The 12,704-nt window shown below is 38.9% G+C and overlaps 1 protein-coding gene across 1 annotated transcript in view; it reads left to right on the forward strand.

The window, feature by feature from the left end:
• Positions 1-11,895, forward strand: part of NOL10 (nucleolar protein 10) — a 42,778-nt gene extending 30,883 nt beyond the window's left edge. The window contains exons 14-21 of the mRNA XM_081943245.1: positions 1,838-1,964; positions 3,333-3,412; positions 3,713-3,811; positions 5,162-5,251; positions 7,542-7,715; positions 9,668-9,915; positions 10,442-10,544; positions 11,512-11,895. Of these exons, the coding sequence (XP_081799371.1) occupies positions 1,838-1,964; positions 3,333-3,412; positions 3,713-3,811; positions 5,162-5,251; positions 7,542-7,715; positions 9,668-9,915; positions 10,442-10,544; positions 11,512-11,631 (1,041 nt within the window). The 3' untranslated portion in view covers positions 11,632-11,895. The remainder of the gene's footprint in view (positions 1-1,837; positions 1,965-3,332; positions 3,413-3,712; positions 3,812-5,161; positions 5,252-7,541; positions 7,716-9,667; positions 9,916-10,441; positions 10,545-11,511) is intronic.
• Positions 11,896-12,704: the final 809 nt, after the last annotated feature.

Below are 12,704 nucleotides of genomic sequence, written 5' to 3' on the forward strand. Positions count from 1 at the left end.
GTCAGCTGAAGTTGCCTGCAGTACTGCACTCTAATCACTGCACCACCACTGCTCTTACCGTAAATGTTATTCAAGTGTGGCTTGTCTTTTAACATGAATGCTTTTAAAAAGTGAAGGAAGGCAGAAGGAGCATCAGAGTATGTGGTGGTGAAGAGGAGTTGGAACTCCCTCCTTCTTGGATGCCATTTTAACAGAATCGCTTACCTGAAGCTGTTCCAGGGACTGAAATTGGTGCGTGTAGATAAAATAGCATCCTCTGCTTTCTGTCTTTGCTTGCAGATAAAATGGTGGAAAGCCAACATGTGATGGCGTACTTACCTGGCAATACTGTAATCTGCAGTCAGATTGATCCTGCGTAAGCTCTTCTTTCATATTTAGCCAGCCTTAATGAAGAAAGAGTAGATAATGGTGTAACTATTGTTGGGAAAAAGTGTCCTCGTGTTATTTTTTTAAGGAAGATTTGTTGGTGGCAAGAGCAGATATATTTGTTGTGACACACACACGCACACACACACACACACACACGTGCACACAATAGGGAAAGTGCTCAAGAGCAACAAGGGAGAAATAGGGGAAGGGAACCTAAGAGACTGCTAGGGTTGTGTTTGTCTTGACTAGAGTAAAGGGGGGAAAATGAATGGTAGCAATGATCATCCTTGGGTGTATCTAGTGAGGGAGGAAAGAAAGCCTGTGACAAAGCATGGCATAATTATACTGAGAGGAACGTGAACAAGTTGACAGCCTTATTCTCAGTAAGCTAGAAAGTAGGTTAATGGGGAAGCTGTCAGTAGTTTGGACAAACACAACTACAAGATGAAAATTGAGTGGCTAATTCTGAAAGAATGTTTTCTCTGGGTGTTTGAGGGAAATTATAATTACATTTTTCAAGTCAGAGTCTTGAAATGTGGAGGAACAGGAGGAAAAAAATAGCTGGAAAGCTACATTTAATAGTAAGGCGAAGTAACATCTTTATGGGAACCCAAATCTCCATCCAGCAAAAATATTTTATCAGGAAAAATTATGCTTCACTAGGTTTATTGCCAAAGCAACTGCCATGGGCCATTTATACACTTGATAACACAGGCTGAATGTTTCTGTATGCAGCATTTTTTTATTCAAGACTTATCATTAATAATTTGTAGAGTCCTCCCCCCCCTAACTTTTCACGTGTGTATTGACAAATTAAACTTATATTAACAATTCCAAAGAAGTACTTAGCAGTATCCTGCTAGTGAACACGTATTAAGATAATTTTTATTAGCAGTTTTTATTGACGTTTACAAATATCTTTCTCATCCTTGAGCAGAGTTGTGTAGGCGGTAGGTAAGGTTGACATGATCTCAGTTACAGTGACAACAGTCATTATATGAAGAGCATGTAAGCCCATCGTCCCTGGAATCTATTTTGCTCTGGAGTAGGGCTCTTTGAGGGGCTTAGATGGCAGCTGTTCTCTTTGGAAATGATTTGTTTACCTTCCCCCTGTGTAATTGTCACAGATAGATTCGAAAAGGAAGTGGGGCATCTAAAGTTCCATTCTGTAGGTACCATTATTTCCTTTTTTCCTTTCCTCTGGAGAGAGAGAGAGAGAGAGCTTTCAACATGCACCTTGATAATGCTTTGTACATACTGAAGTTTACTCACTTAATCTTGGTTCACTGGGTGTGCCTGTGTGCTCACGGTAGCAGAAGAGAGATTGATATCAACAGTGGAAAAGGGATGAGCCACCCTCATATGGGAGGAAATGGAAGCAATCATTTTGAGAGCTCTTGGGGAGGGTAAGGTCACTGAGTTTTCATGAAATAATTTGCCATTGTATCTGACTTTATTATATCTACAGGTTTTAGGTCCTGCTCCAAAGTGGTGCTCGTTTCTTGACAATCTGACAGAAGAGCTGGAGGAGAATCCGGAGACAACAGTTTATGATGACTATAAATTTGTAACAAGAAAAGATCTTGAAAATCTTGGTAAAGTACTTCTGCTGTAGATGTGGTTTATTTTATCTTGCCTCTTTCCTTTTGAGTATGACCTCAGATATTCTCTTTACTTTTATGAACTTTAGTGGCTACAATATACAGTATTCCAAGATAAAATGTGTTTGCTTTCCTGTCCCTACCTACCAGGTCGTTGGTGGAGGATTCCTGTTTTGGTTTCCTTATTTTCCTACTCCAAATTGAGAACTTTGATTTCTACCTTGATCCAAGTTCAAAGAATGGTTTATATTGGTTGATTCAAATCACTAATTTCCCCAATTTCAATACCATGGAAAAAAATAGACATTTAATTAGCATTTTTGCAGAAATAATTCTCCTGCTAAAGACCTTAATTTAAAAGCTGCTTGAGACTCCATTCCTTATTAGTAATTGAGGAAAATTAAACTTGCTTAATTTAAACTGTTAAAACTCTATATCAATATATTTTACCTAGTAGAAACCAGTTAAGCATATACATTCTTTAAAAAAAAAATCAACCTTAATTTACATTAAACCTAAGTTGTTGTTTCTTAAATCTACATGTTCCTTGTTCCTTTAGGAATACTTAAAATTGTCATTTCTTAAGATTTATAGCTACCATATTTTTCAGAGTATAAGATTCACCTCCCCCCCCCCACCCTAAAAGAGCGTGGAAATGTTGCTGCGTCTTATACACCTATTTTTGGCCTCCTGATCCCATTATAGGTGAAAAACGGGCAGTTTTTCACCAAAACAGGGGTGTTTTCGTCTTCCCTCACCCTCAAGAGCACTCTGCAGGCTTCAGCAGGGCTGGGGGAAGGGGAAAATGCCCCCGTTTTGGTGAAAAATGGCCAAAAAACAGGCCATTTTTCACCAAAATGGGGGTATTTTTGCCTTCCCCCAGCCCTGCTGAAGCCTGCAGAGTGCTCCTGGGGGCCGGGGAAGACAAAAACTTTTTTTTCTTACTTACCTTTTTGAAATCTTGGTGGGTCTTATATACCGGTGTATCTTATTGTCCAAAAAATACGGTAAGTAACAGAGACATAAAATGGTTATCTTAGATTTTACAGGGAGTCTGTGATGGTGACTTGGAATCAAAAGTCTATAGTAATGTTAGCACCACAAGATTACTTTTTTGCCATGGATACTTCATGCATTTCTCATTTGAAAACATATATGACTCTCTTTGGGGGATGACACATTCTGGTAATGTTTCCAGACCAACTCTTCACTTTTTTTCCTCTATATAAATGATACATGTAAACTTTTTTTTGGTAAAGTATCCTGAAATTTATTTTTTTAAAATTTTGTGTTATATTAAGGTCATGTTCAATATATGTATCTACCTTTCTCCTTCCCCCACATCCTCCATTTTGTCTCCAGGACTTGCTCATCTTATTGGATCACCCCTTCTTCGGGCATACATGCATGGCTTTTTCATGGACATACGATTGTATCATAAGGTATGTGGGCTTGGCCAAAAAAGTTGGGCTAGCTCCCTTTCTTATACAGCACCATTTTTCAGGCAGGCTTTTGGTTGAATGGACACGATGACTTTTAATTAGTTGGCTGCTGTGAGTTTCATTTTAATGCCATCTTTCAGCAACCTTTAATTAGTACATGGCCTGATTTTTTTTTTTAGTTTAACTCTCATTCTTGGTAGCAATCCTGAATATAAATGCAGCAAATAAGAATGTTAAATCAAATGGAAAAATTATGCAATGATTTATGATTTCTTCCTTTTTTCTCCCTTGTGCTTGCAGGTTAAAATGATGGTAAATCCTTTTGCCTATGAGGAATACAGAAGGGAGAAAATTAGACAGAAGATAGAAGAAACACGTGCACAAAGAGTGCAGCTAAAGGTAAAGATGAAGTTTGGTTGATTCAGGATAGGCTCATCAAAGAGACAGAATGAAAGAGAGAGTCCCTGATATAAGCAGTACATTTGGGATGTTTTAGAGTTCTTATGGGACACGGTGGCTCAGTGGCTAAGACACTGAGCTTGTTGATCAGAAAAGGTCGGCAGTTCAACGGTTCGAATCCCTAGCACCAGGTAACGGAGTGAGCTCCGGTTACTTGTCCCAGCTTCTGCCAACCTAGCAGTTCGAAAGCATGTAAAAATGCAAGTAGAAAAATAGGGACCACATTTGGTGGGAAGGTAACGCCGTTCGATGCGCCTTCGGCATTTATTCATGCTGGCCACATGACCACGGAGATGTCTTCGGATGGCAATGGCTCTTCAGCTTTGAAACAGAGGTAAGCACTGCCCCCTAGAGTCGGGAACGACTAACACATATATGCGGGGGAATCTTTACCTTTACTTAGAGTTCTTATATCTGAAAGGAAAGGAGAGCAACTTCATCTGCTACAGAGCTCTTCTCTTTGCTAGGCATAACACATCTCAAAGGGCATAACTGGCATTGACTTGACTATCGGCAGGAATCCATGTTCTTCTTCCCCCTTTTTAGGATTCTGAAAAAAGGCCGTTCTTGATGGGGGAATTATGTTAGCCCCTGTGCAGTTGAGGGTTTCCTGATGAGAAATGATGTTTGAACCAGGTGATAAGTCAGCACCTGAATTTTACTTTGTGCTAGCTTGGCAAAATGTCAGTGGTTGCAATGTAAACGGGCATTGTACATAGAGCTCACTTTGCATCGTGGAGGAGAGATTCCAACATTTTTTCAGGCTTCTTTGTGAATCTGAAAAAAAAAAAAGATGCCGCTGCTTGACGAAACAGAGATATAGGAAACTGATGGCAGAAAAAGATCCAGTGGTCCGTCGATCTGCCCTTTGGAGTTTCCTTAAGAGTCTCCTTAATTTTTAAAAGTGGATTCCTCAGACCAGTAGCAAAGTTTGAAGCCTTTCTTTTGACTTATTTCCAAATCATGCATTGCTCTGTTGTGAAAACAAGTGTGAGCCTGCTCTTTCTTAAGCCACTGGTAAAATTAGAAGTCCTTGGCTATCTCAGGCGATCGCTGATGTTTTCTATTGAAAACCCCTGGAATAATTTGGAATTTCTCGAATTATCCAAGAAATCTATGTAGATGCAACTAGAGCTTGCTTTTCACTTAATATATAATTTAATGTCTTCCAAATCATTATATATCCCACACAATTACTGTCTGTACTGTGATTCATATATTAAATCAGCAAATACATTGAAGGTGCCAGGTTCCATGCTTAAAGAGATCCATGCTTGTTTTATTCACTAGAAACTTCCCAAAGTTAATAAAGAACTTGCACTGAAGTTGATTGAGGAGGGGGAAGAGGAACTACAAAATGCTCGAAAGAAGAAACAGAAGGTAGGTTGCCCTTCCTTAGTTTCTGTTATATTAGTTCTATGAAGTGAAATTGACCAGTGGGGCTCTTTCAAAGATGCCAGTATCTGAATATGTGTGGGGTGATGGAGAGGTATAAGTTAATGGGAGACCAGAAACTTTGAAATTCCTCTTTTGACTTACCCTGTTATCTCCAGTTATTGGGCCTCTGCTGACAGGGCTAAGACTAATATTACCAGAGCATGACAGGAAATGATATTTAGATGACTGAACTAAAAGAGCTTTACTTGCTAAATTGAATTCTGTTAATCAAAATACATTGTGTTAGGATCATAAATGAGAGTGAACTATGCACATCCATGTCTAGAAATGTTACATTGAAATTAATAGTGATGTAGTAATAGTAAAGTAATATTAATAGTAAGGCTAATGCTTAGTAAATAGTAAAGCTAAAGATCTTTTAGGTAATCTGAACTAAAAGTTAATCATCTACACAATAAATGGGGAATGGGAATAATATTATTTGATCAGAATACTGTGCTCCTGCCTCTTAGTACTTTAAATTGGGCTTTACGTTGAAGTTGTTTTTATTTTATCCCAGCAACTTCTGATTCCTGTTAGATCACAAAGCAATTTGTATTAGTAATATTCTTGTTAGTTGCACTTAATGCATATTTTAGAGCAATTGTAGTGGCTCAAAGAATTTTCCTTTCTGGCCAGCTGTCCAAACAAGTTGTTGGACATGACTAGTTCCCAGGTGCTAGTATTTTTCCAGCAGCCAGGCTCAAATGACCTTTTTCTAACTCCTAAAATGCAAATAGTGACTAAATAGCTTTGTCAGAACATTGTAATCTTAATTAAAATTATAGTTCACTCTAAAGGTGAAACTGCCTTTTAATTAGTAAATGAGACATTGAACCCTAAACCTATTTAAATGCCGAGTACCTTGACGAATAGGCTGGGCTTCAGATTTTCTAACAAAATTGACTTAAGGTAAAGGTGGGAATCTCAACCCTGGTCAAGCTGGCAGCGGCTGTTGTGAGTAGTACAAGACACAATTGATGTGTATATATGCTATTTTCGAGGGACGTGGTGGCTCAGTGGCTAAGACACTGAGCTTGTCGATCAGAACGGTTGGCAGTTCGGCGATTCGAATCCCTAGCGCCGTGTAATGGAGTGAGCTCCTGTTACTTGTCCCAGCTTCTGCCAACCTAGCAGTTCAAAAGCATGTAAAAATGCAAGTGAAAAAATAGGGAACCACCTTTGGTGGGAAGGTAACAGCGTTCCGTGTGCCTTCGGCTTTTAGTCATGCTGGCCACATGACCACGGAGATGTCTTCAGACAGCGCTGGTTCTTTGGCTTTGAAACGGAGATGAGCACCGCCCCCTAGAGTCAGGAATGACTAGCACATATGTGCGAGGGGAATCTTTACCTATGCTATTTTTCAAAAGCTAGCAATAAAACCACACTATCAAGGAAATCACTGTATATGGAATTAAAAGTGTGACTCCTTATGATATTAGAAGAACCTCACTTACATACCAAACACCAGCTGTTTTGTTATGGGCAATTTTGAGTAAGGGATGCATGGATCTCCTCAGAAAGATGTTCTCCAAGCAATGGAATTATTACAGAAAATGTCTATTTATTCCATCCCCAAAGGATTCTGTTTAGGACTGTCACTCATAACATTTAATGCAGCAACCCCCCATCCCTTCTGTCACTGTGATCTTAAAATAACCTTTTATCTTGAATTATGTGTAAGTACAAATAGGTATATTAAAATCAGTTAAATAAGTAAACAAATGAAATAAAAATAAACCAACGTAAGATAAATAAGCCTAAGTCAGCATAATATTAGGTAAGTAATGTGGACATTTCAAGGACTGGTGAAGAATTTGGAAGAAAACACATAAAGCATTCTGCTTGGCAGCTTCCTTCTTCCTCTGCAAACCTGCAAATTGCATTTGTTATGCTTTGTTTAACTTACAGCCTCCCTTTCCACCACAAATGGCACTCAAGACAACTGACAGTAAAAGAAAAACAAAACATAAAAACTCATCCGATAGCGAATATATGAAGAGGAATTATAGTCCCCCAAGCAAACTATTAAAAGGCAGAAAAAGTTGGTTTAGCAGGATATTAAATAAAGAGTACAAATAGATAACTCATTGGAGAATCCCCCCCCCCCACACACAAAGCTGCTTCTTGCTCTGCAAAAAGTCTCTAGAGATCTAAATGCGTTTAACAGATAAAGTTGGAAAACGTTAAGCAAGGGAACCATTTCTCAACTTCATTTTCATTTTTCTTCCAGAAAATGCCTAACATCCTTAGTGATGACCGCTTTAAAGTCATGTTTGAGAATCCTGATTTCCAGGTGGATGAGAAGAGCGAAGAATTTAGGCTGCTTAATCCACTTGTTTCTAAAATGAGTGAGAAAAGGAAGAAGAAGTTAAAGCTGTTAGAATACCAAGAAGCTTTGGGAGAGGTAAAATCTGATAATTTGAGATTTTTCTAGTGTTCTCCAATAGTTGTTTATTTTTTAAAAATGGAGATGCGATTCCCCTCTACTGCTTCAGAAGGATCCCAGGAGGATTCAGTAGAACCATATTTTCTTAACCTTTCTATCCCCACCACTTGTTTAGCTCCTGGGGGCTAAGAATCCCTAGCAAGATTTGGAAAAATTGTGTTGTGCATTTTGCATAGGCATCCAATTCCTGCTTGTGCACAGGCACACGTGGATAGCCAATAAAACATGACACATGGCATTTGCCTTTTATGCTGTATTTGTTCTATGAGCACAAAATCTTGAAAAATGCAGTTTTGACCAAATGGGAATGTAGTGTGCACTCTGATCACACGCAAGTAGGACACGGTCTTAAATTTTTTACCAGGAGTTTAAAGCATTAGGAGTATCTGCTTCATAGAATAGAATGTTCTTTATTGGCCAAATGTGATTGAACCCATAAGGAATTTGTCTCCGGTTCATAAGCTCTCAGTGTGCATACAAACAACAAAGTGATAAATCATAAGATACCAATAGGAGAAGGTAATAGGAAAGAGGGGAAGGATAAAGGCAATTATAATTTGTATAGAAAGTAGCAGATCTACCTGCTCTAGATTGGACTGGTTTCCCCCAAAGGAACAAATATGCCGTTTAGGATTGTTTCTGGATATACCTATGGTTACCTTCATGGCTAGGAAGTATATTATCAATTTAAACTAGTAGATTAGTTCTGCTCTATCCTCAAGAAGAATTGCCTAATCACATCAATTCACTGCATAGGTGACTGTTAAGTGGTCTGCTGTAACTGCTGTTTGTGGGGCTTTCCTTGTGAGTAGTCCAGAAGGTACCACTAGTGCAGAATTCAATGGCTAGGTTACTATCTAGACTGCCTCAACGTGAAGCAATCATCCCTCTGCTAAAAGATTGGAATTGGCTGGCACTTTGCCACCAAGTTCAGTAACAGGCTATCTTAAAAAGCATCTCCAGATACATCAGGCACCTACAGCCTTTGGATGAGACCGGGTTCCCTATGTCACAATTTCGCAGATCGATCCTGGGAGATATGATGGAGACAGGGTTACTCACTGATAGCACGTATGCCTGTGGAATGGTTTTCCCTCCCGTGTACATCAGATCCCCAACTCATGCACATTTCTGTGTTTTTTAAGAACAATCTTTTTATCCTGGTCTTCTCTTGCCACTGTTTATCTTTGGAAAAGTTGTTGTTGTTTTGTTGAATTATTATGAGCCACGGTGGCGCAGTGGTTAGAGGGCAGTACTGCATTCTGCTGACTGCTGGCTGACTGGAATTTGGCAGTTTAAATCCCACCAGGCTCAAGGTTGACTCAGCCTTCCTTTCTTCCGAGGTCGGTAAAGTGAGGACCCAAAATTGTTGGGGGCAATAGGCTGACTCTGTAAACTGCTTAGAGAGGACTGTAAAGCACTGCAAAGCGGTTCATAAGTCTAAGTGCTATTGCTATTATAAATTCAAGGGGTGGATCTCTTCCATTTCTCCTTTCTCTGTTCCCTGGTAGGTTGCTTCCTAATTTCAGATGTTTGCTTCTTAAATTGAGCTGCTGGAGGACACACGTAGCACATGCTTTGCTTCTTAGCAGTCTTGGATCCTTTTTGTCTTTTTTTCAACAATAGGAATATTAAATTTAATTGATACTGGATACATTTTGTCCTTTTGAGGGGTGTGGGAACTATAATAATCCAGGGAGAATTGTAGATTAAAAATATGAAGTATATCATTGGTGATGGCAATTAGCCATTAAGGCGTTCTGTTGAAAACACCTTGCCCAGTCTTGTGTTGAAGTCCGTTTCAAGCAGTGCATCTGTGAGGTGTCACGTACTCCTAATTAGGTAAATGGTTCATTTAAGGAACATTAATTCTTTTCTCTCTTTTTTTAACTGACTATTTTTGTCTTCAGGAAGAAGAGGAAGAGCCGGAAGGAAAACCAAGTGATGCAGAAAGTTCGGAGTCTTCAGATGATGAAAAAGGATGGGTTGAAGAGGTCAGGAAACAGCGCAGCCTTCTACGCCAAGAGGAAAAAGTAAAACGGCAGGAAAGGTTCAAGGAGGATCAGAAAACAGTCCTGGAACCCAAGTTTTTTGAGATTAAAGCTGGGGAAGAATTTAGAAGTTTCCAAGACACTGCCCAAAAGCAAAAGCTAATGAAGTAAGACCGTGATTTTATTCCATTCTAGTGATTTGTCCTCATTTTCTTTTCATTGCTCATGATTAAGATGATGTGATGATTTCAGATTTCTGCTGAAGGCAGTTGATTTCATAGCGCAGATATAATGAAGAGGTTTCTCTTAATTCATGCATTCATTTGCACACCAATTAGAAAAGGAGGTGCAACTACAATTGACTCTTTAGAAATGTTGATGGACTGTGCATAGGGAGGCACAAGGCCAAGTTGGCATCATTGTGCCAGTCTCCTGGACCCTTCAATCTGGATATGGTCTTATATGTTATAAGATCCATAATCTATTAGCCAGTCAGCCCACTGGCCTATCCTAATCTAAAGATCATTTAATGTTTTCGCAAGATACTTTAACTAGTTGGGTTCCTCCCTCCACCTCTTCTTCATTTCTGTTTCACTTGCTCTCAAAGCAATTTCTGTGGAAGATGATACACTGATCACGAAAATAGATGCTGAGTTTATCCTCTCTCTTTCTCTCTCTCTTTTTTTCCCCCAGAAAGTCACTTGGAGATCGCTTGCAACTTGAAGAGAGAGTTGGTGCACTTAGTGTACATGATACCACTGTAGGAAGTAAACAAGTTACTTTTAAATTAAAAAAGGTAAACATCAATCCTAAATTTAGAACTGTTAAGATCAGTGCAACAGAGTACTAAGTAGTCCTTTGCAGGAGACTGCTTCACTCTTGCGTACTGCAGGTGGATGACTGTTTCCAAATTGTCTATGCTGGGTCAGCTTGGCCACACTCTTTTTGCTTTGCACATTTTAATTTGCTGCCAATAGCTGTGGGAAGGGGACTAAATCTTTGTCTGATTGTGTTGTGACAACATTATGCTTCTGCTGGGTAATGACTTGGCTGCTGCAGAAGTTGAACCAAAAGTGGTTTTCACATTTTTCTTTGAGTTTTTCATATTTTCTCCCCCAGCCACACCTGTATTTCTGCCTGAAAAAAACGCACTTTGGTCTACCTCTAGAACAAAGCAGCTCTGTTTTCCCGCCCCATAATGGGCCAAACCATTAGTGGGGCGGGAACCATTTAGTATCTAAACCAGGGGTGTCAAATTCACATCATCACAGCAGTGTCACGTGATGTATTAGGACTCTTCTCCCCCTCCCCCTTTGCTGAAACAGGCGGGGGCGTAGCCAGCACATGACACATCCGGCCCAAGGGCTGCAAGTTTGACAGACCTGATCTAAACTTAGCATTATGAGCAGATTAAAAAAAAAGTTAGCCACTTATTTATATTCCTTAATAAACTTTTCACTAAATTTGTTTTTTATTTTGGCACGTTTTATACTATTTCTTCATATCTCTCTTCTGGAAATATGAAGTTACTTGCAAATTTAATGATTGAACTCACATCCCCAAAGCTTTTGGTTTCTCTCCCCTTTCTCCATATGTCCCCCAACACATAAGTGAAGATGGAGAAGAGAAAAGATACAAATGGAAGGAGAAGGGCACCATTTTGTCTCTTCCTTCCACTAAAAGATATCTATTAGAATGGACTCCGTTGGATATAAGCTACTGTGTTGTCTTTAAGTGAGTTTTGTAATTGTTTTTTTTTTCAGTCTGAGCACCATAAAAAGCAGCAAGAAGCAGAGAAACTCCATCACGAAGAGAGGAGAAAACTGAGGCGATCCGCTGGCCATCTCAAAAGCAAACAGGGAAACAGGCGGCGCTTCCATTGATGGAGAACTTTGGCTTCTTTCCTTTGGGGACTCACAAATTTGTTTTAATAGTGGATTGTTCTCCACTGTGACAGAGAAAGATGATCCAAAGTCCAATTATGTTGTGGGAAAGCATCATGGATCTCCTGTTTGCCCCAGACGTATTACTGAAGTGTTTCTGAAGAGATAGCAGCTGGTTATTGTATAACCCTTGTGTGTGGTGGCTGATAGGTATACATTCTATGTGAACAGGAATAAACATGTATAGTATTGTGATACTTCAAATGGCTCTAATTCTTAAGGATTGGAAAACTTTATTATATTTTTATGGTATATGAACAATAGTACACAGCCCCGTTGATAGGTATTTGGGAAATCAAGCAATTAAGATAATATTTGCTTCACTTCTTCCCAACATGATGATGTTAAAATGAACTTTTATTCTAGCAAAGGATTTACTTTAAAGCTGTCTTTGGTAATAGTAGTCTTTGGTGATAGTAATCTGTGATCCTGAAGAGGAACTAAGTTTAAATACCTGTATGTGAGATTTGTGTGCAATTCCAATTTTGCTAAACAATCTAAAGAGAAATCTTTCCTACATCGGGTATTATGTCTACTCTGATTTTACATATATTTCACATACTGTAACTTTTTATTTTCTCTATTGACAAATACTGGGTTAGGGTTAGGATTAGACTGAGCCTGCAGTCTATTAATATGATCTATATCTTTAATGTGAATTTTATTTCAGAAGTTTCTAATTAGTCAAGTGTCAGTTTTCTCAGGTGCTGGTTTCATGTTTCTATGTCTGAGCACTGAGGTCTCATGAATTCCTTTAAAAGAACTTATACTTTAGATGGAAAAACTTAAATCAATGGCTGTCCCCACTTTTTGTAAGAAAAAGATAGGCAGGGAAAATTGAAAGGAGATTTGTGAAAACTTTAGAATTATCAGGAATCCTGCAGTACATACCTACAATAGTGTCTGAAGTTCATCTAAATCCTGTTAATAATGAGGTTCTGGTTAAAACAAACAACAAATGTATTTTGTCTATTGAACTCACTGGGCCAACATTCATCAATGTTTCTTATTGG

This window comes from Natrix helvetica (assembly GCF_964273705.1).
Source record: "Natrix helvetica genome assembly, chromosome: 2".
Classification (NCBI taxonomy): domain Eukaryota; kingdom Metazoa; phylum Chordata; class Lepidosauria; order Squamata; family Natricidae; genus Natrix; species Natrix helvetica.